The 6,449-nt window shown below is 36.8% G+C and overlaps 1 protein-coding gene across 1 annotated transcript; it reads right to left on the reverse strand.

Moving 5' to 3' along the window:
- Positions 1-1,778: 1,778 nt before the first annotated feature.
- On the reverse strand, positions 1,779-5,822 carry LOC104547429 (nibrin-like; the record flags this gene model as incomplete). The annotated part of the gene is made up of 5 exons (XM_010193105.1): positions 5,777-5,822; positions 4,952-5,085; positions 3,691-3,836; positions 2,269-2,428; positions 1,779-1,882 (listed from the first exon to the last, which is right to left on the reverse strand). Coding segments are annotated over exons 1-5 (590 nt in total), but the record flags the coding sequence as incomplete, so codon positions are not given.
- Positions 5,823-6,449: the final 627 nt, after the last annotated feature.

Genomic DNA, 6,449 nt, shown 5'->3' on the forward strand with positions numbered 1-6,449 from the left:
TTCAACTGATCATCTCCTCCTCAAAGAAACCTTTGCTTTTCCTTGGAAACTCTTATCCAATGCTGATCTAAGCTCAAAAGGCAACATAGTCCCTGTATTACCACATTGATATACCTTTCTCATTTCATACCCAAACTAGTATTGCCCCAAGTTGTTTAGCATCTTGTGGATGTACCAGCTCAGGCCAGCTGTGCCTAGAATGCACAATGTAGAGATTCTCTGTGAAAGTTAAGTCTTTTTGGAAATTGAAGTCACACGGCTGCTAAGTAAACTTTCAATTTCTTCCCACAAGCTACATCTTAAAAATATCACCTATTTAAAATACTGTAACTATTTTAAATATAGATCTGTGTATTATACCAGCTGTCTCATTTAGCTTGATGCAGAACTCTCCCTCTGATAGCTACATAATGGATATACTGCTAGTGTCACTAACATTTAGTCAGCTCAGTTCCTCTCAGAGTCTTAATAGTTAGCAAAAATATTTAAGAAAGGGAAACATATCCATCTGATTCTATTTTAAGGAGCACTTAACAGCTCCATTATACTGTCACTTCTACATTAAAGGAATGGACAACTATGCACCCTGGTTTCCAAGAGCCCAAGCCACTTACTGCTTGTTACTGTGAAAGGCAGAAACAGCAGCCTTACAGCTAGAGAACATTAGACCAAGCAAATTACAAATTGCACAGCCAATTGCTAGCTTTTGATGGCTTCTACCACTTGTATGACAAAAAAAACCACAACAAAAACCAAACAAAACCAAACACACCCAAAATAATACATCCAGAAACATCATAATGTCTTGAATGTATTTAATGTAATTTCAGTAATTTTTCTCCCTGTTAACTGACATTAGAAGTTTAACACGTTATTTTTAAAATGCCAAGTATTCTTACAATCTCCATCCATTACATACTGCATTCATAAAAAAAACAAACCAAAACAAAAAAATGAAACGAAAACACCTCCAAGCATCCACACAGTTTACCTTTTTAAAATACAGGATGGAAACTTCTCACCTGCATAAATCGTGTGTTCATACAGGGAAAACAAAAAAAAACCAACAACCAACCAAAAATTAAAACAAAAAAAACCCCCACACCCCAACAAACCCAGAGAAAACACAACCACTTCCCAATATTGGTATTATTTTACACTTTTCTACATAGAGTAAATAACCAAAAGGGCTATTCTGCAGTACTTATTTATTCCAAAGAAAGCACTCCCTTCTCAAGTTAATTTAACCATGAAAACAATAAGCATTTCATTCTCATATAGTGAGGACTATATGACACTATGCACATTAGTCTCTCACTTCATCTCTTAACAGGTAATCAAAAACCCCTGATATTTCAGGAATTCAACGGCCAGGCTAATTCTGTTTTGACCAAAGTAAACTCAGTAACTAACTGCGTACTGGGAAAATGTCTACGTAATTAAATAAGCTTGAAATAATTTCTTTTATAAAAATATACTTTTTATTTTAAGATATCAACTCCCAAGAGAGTTTAAATGTTTCTTCAATTATATCACCAAAACAAGTTCCTATATAGAGCTAGTAACATCTCTAACCATATAATCAATTCCAAGAGCTTATTTTATAACTCTAGGGTTGAGAGTAAGAAAATTGCCTGAACACTAAAATCTGTGTCATATTAAGCATTCTTCCACAAATAAAGTTACTGTAAATCATTAATATGATCAGATAAATGTATAGTTATTTGTCAATCTAACTCCCATAAATTTAACTCTGACTTTGAAAATGTGGTGCTTACCTTTCGTGATTTGGCAACTGCTGCCTGGATTGAATAGCTTTGATTAATTCAACAAAAAACTCTGGTTTTATAATCGGTCGACCACAGATCAAAGCACATATAGTCTGAAAAGGTGGAAAACATGTATTTACTGTATGGAAAAAGTTCAGCTACAATATGGCTCAACTGAAATTAGCTTTTTCAGACATCACACAAACAGAACAATACCGAACTTTGCTACTGAAAAATAGGATAGTTTTGCTTCTAATTGCTGTCTTGGCCAAACTTATGAAAATGTACAAGGCAATTGACAAAAATCAGTAACAGCCTTCAAAATTGGCTTTTTCGTTTTCTTTCCCTCCAACCTCCCATCAACTTCCACCTCTTTCTAAACTTGAAAGAGCTGGTTTCACAGCTTTGTAGAAAAAAATCTTGAGCAGGTCTAGAATTTAATTCAGATCTGTGGGTAAACTGCAAAGCAACATGATCAACACGGAAAAGCACAACATACCTTAACAGTAACTTTTACTGATACCATTACAAGGTGAGTACACTCTTTTGTCCATTCATTCACTACAAGGCCCCCAAGCTGCTGGATGGCTTGATTTAAAGCAGTCTTCTGAGCTACATCTAAACATGAGGAGCAGACAACCAAAGGCTCATATTCTACTCTGCAAAGAACAAGTAAAAGAGACTTCCTTTAGTTATTTCAGCCAATCATTATGATGAACAGAGCTGACTTAACTACCATGTTTGTGTCTCAGGGAAATCTGGGAGGAAAAAAAAAGGGGAAAAAAAAAAAAGACCCATACTCTTATCTAGATCAAAGACTGTGCTTTAAGGTTTCCTGAAGAAAGTGAATACTGATTTTTATTCAGAAAAATTACCACCACTTTGACTTGATGTCTGAAATATTTCAATGGACTTCTGGGTCTTCCGCAAATATCACATAGAATTAGTTCTTCAAGAATAGTGCAAGGTCAGGGAACATCAGAAGAAACTGAGTGTCTGCTTCCAACGGTAAGCGTATGCTCAACACAGGAGTCCAAAATATAAGTGCTGTAGAATGTAAGATCACGTAACCTTTTCCTAAGCATATCTAATTCCATTATTTGATTTGGTTTAGTCTAGAAAGCAGAAATAAATTTGAATAATCTTCCTGGTACAACAGTCACGATGTAACTGGTCTCATAGTATAGCTCCTGTACTGCACTTCAAGTATGTTTATCTAATATATCAAAATTAATTTATTGTAATAAGTGGAGGAGAATGCTGCTTTTTATATTAAATAAAACCAGTGAAACTGAGTCAAATTTTAAGAAGCAAAGCAAACTTCTGTTTGTTTTAATGTTGATTTTAATAGTCATTAGAATTTGTTCTATTTACCTGCCACTTTACTTCAAGGAGTGCTTCTTGTATTCAAACAGACAGCACTGGCTACCATGTTAAATTTGAAAAATTAGCAAGTTGGGTTCACTAAGGAGAATACAGACATACATTACAGCACAAAGCACCCTCCAGCTATGTCAGTTCTCTTCTCATTACCTTACCAACAGCTAACAAGGGCTCAGGCAAACTCTCTCCCTACTCAACTTTCCTCCCTTCTTTAGAGCATTTTATGTTTTAGGATTTTGTTCTTTGCCTATAAGAGTCTGAAAACACTCACTGTACATGATACCACATCTTCTAAAATGTCCATGCTTTATTGTGAACAATTTTAATCTCTTAGTGTCAAAATAAGTTACAATATAAAAATACGTAATGGAAAATGAACGCAGAAGCAGGTGTGGTACATAGACAAAACACTACTCATCTCCTTTGCTTTCTAAAAATTCCTCATTTCTGTATCGCTTGCTGAGCTGCATGATGTGTTAAAATTCTCTTCTATAAAACTGCAATTTTCTTCTTGATACTTTATAATCAAAGCACTTACCTAAACTTGTTTTCAAAGACTCCAAAGTTGATTCTGTCACCAGACTGCAAAGATGCTGAACTGCCATTGAGTTTTGATCCATTAACAAAGGTACCATACTTAGATGAATCTGTTACTGTTAACGTAGGGACTGAGAAAGACTGGTTCTGAAAATAAACATAAATAAGCCAATATAATTTATTAGAATGAGATACTTTTATCAGAAACAGGTTATTATCATTATGGATCAAAGCTGTAGATAAACAAGAAAAAGCCCACAAAATATCATCCTAAATAAAGACTTTGGACAATGAGGCTGGCTGCATGTTCATTTTCTGATTTTTACTGTGAAGGAATAAGAGAAAATTAACATATTTTTAGCTTCAGAACTTCTATGCTTCTACATTGTCTCTATGGAGGCTCTGCAAGGCAATCATTCACTAGCCCAAAGGCTCTGCAATTTAGGACGGCTCTGAGATTTATTATTGATGCTTTTACCCACTGTTCAGTCTTGGCACAGGTGCACAAGTCACATTTCCTCACCTCCTGCCATGAGCACTGCTAGCTATCCACACGCTGCAGAGCATGGTGACACCAGCAGATGTTGAGAACAAGTTACACACTGCATGTTTCCCACATGGTTCACAAACCAATGAGAACACTGTCAGCTTTTTAATGAAAATTTGCCACATAGTTATACACTATTCACAGTATTAAAAGGACACATAATTTTATGTGTTTAATTTCAAACTCTACATAAGGTTACATAAATTAAATTCCTAAAAACTTGAAAACGTTTGTAAACATTGCAGCATGTAAGTGACAGTAAATTACTGCTTGCTAATTCTCCTTGGGACATTTTTATTTAGTCCCCTAAGCAAATACAGACTTAATGATGTGGAATGAAACATGAACTAAGCCTGCAATAAGACAACTGAAGCACCTTCCAGAACCAAGACCTAAAACTCATCTATGTAATAAAATTCAATTGCATAATTTTCCTGCTATGATTATTTTAATTAAAAATCTTAGTGAATCTGCACTCTGGTATAAAAGAAAGCTTGGATCAGTGGAATTATGTCACTAATTTTCTCAACACAGGCAGGAACACCTGAGGAAACAAATAAACAAACAAAAAACAAGATTAAGACCAGACAGGTGATCAGTGGATCTACTCCAAGCATAAAACACCAGTGGGAATGAAATGAGAGTATACATGGTCATAGCAGACTAAATTATCCACATAGTGTACAGATAATGCAGTAAAATGCTGGCAACTTACAGGGTTTGTTTCAGGATGACTAACTGTCAGAACTGCATGACTTCGACTGATGGACTGATCACCCTGAATTAAAATCGCACAGTTTCTGCGTCCAACAACATATTCTGTACCACTTAAAAGCCGATATGTCTCTCCTGAAAACAAACAAGACGAAAAAATACCAATTTACAAAAACCTCTGAAATACCCAAAGCACTTAGGAAACATCCAGAAGTCTGTAGTGTATCTGAAACTCAACTCCTCCATGGATAATTTATTAGGATTTATTGGAATTATGCACTTAGATTAGACAAAATCTCTTTCTTCTTTCCTCTCCCTTGCTTTGTCCATTACAAAAGGATATATTTTATAATAAACTAAGCAGTTACAGAAGCATCAGCACACATTTTTCAAGGACAATATATTTTCATTACTACTTTGCTACTTAACTTTTCTCTTGCATTACTTGTTGAGGACCATGCGTTACATACAGGAAAAAAAAAGGAAGATTACTACGTAAGACAGCTTTTCCAAAACACAAGTTTTAAGAGTACATTATTTTTTGAGCGTACATAACTTATTTACATAACTTACTAAAAGGTTCTGAGCAAAACATCCCCTTAACTAAACTGGGAGGATCTGCAATGTAAATTAAATTGATACTTACTAAGTTCAGTCTCTGGCCTATGCTTTAGCTCATTCTTAGTATCTCTTGTCTAGACCACATGGTGGCTTTTCAATGGCTTGACTACATCCAAAGCGTGTGTATAACCTACTAGTCAACAGAACCTGAAATGTTCCTTGATAAAAATGAAGGAATAACTACAAATTAAGTTTAGTTATCAACCTTGGGCAAATAACTTCCCAAATACAAACTGCGCAGAAATTATCATCCCGAATACCACAACAGTACCAGTTTTTTGGCTCTTGCTCTAGAGTTTTCCAGGCAATAAGGAAGAACTCAACTCATTTCAATAGGAATAGGTATTGTTTTCACTGGGAGATAAACCAAACATCCATAATTCACTCCCAATGAATTAGGAAATAAAGAGCAGATGCAGTTCTGATAGGATTGCATGTTATACAGAAAACACTTAAGTCAAGAAGAAGTCTGTGTATTATATGATACCCACTATCAAAGTTATCAATATAACAAAGTTCATATGGATAAGGAAACTGATAAAGGTACAGCAACAATTCCGTGGACGAGTGCCCAGAGCAACGAGGACTTCCGTCACTTGTCCACGCTGGACCAACGCGGCTTTGCCCGAGGAGCACGGATAAGCAAGCCCGACTGGAGACCCAGCAGCCGAAAGCCCGGCTCTGGGCACAGGCAAGGGCACTGGCACAGCCCAGCATGCGAAAGTGACGACCAGGCCAGCAGACCCCAGCCCCTCGGACCGCCGCGGGCCTCCAGCCTGAAGCTCGGCGCCGCTCCTCACCCAAGGCCTCCGAGCAGGCGCACGCTGGGGCGGGGCGGGGCCAGTGGTGCCCCGGCCGAGTCCGCCCGAGCGGCGGTG

Source organism: Mesitornis unicolor, unplaced genomic scaffold, assembly GCF_000695765.1.
Source record: "Mesitornis unicolor isolate BGI_N332 unplaced genomic scaffold, ASM69576v1 scaffold46879, whole genome shotgun sequence".
Taxonomy (NCBI): Eukaryota; Metazoa; Chordata; class Aves; order Mesitornithiformes; family Mesitornithidae; genus Mesitornis; species Mesitornis unicolor.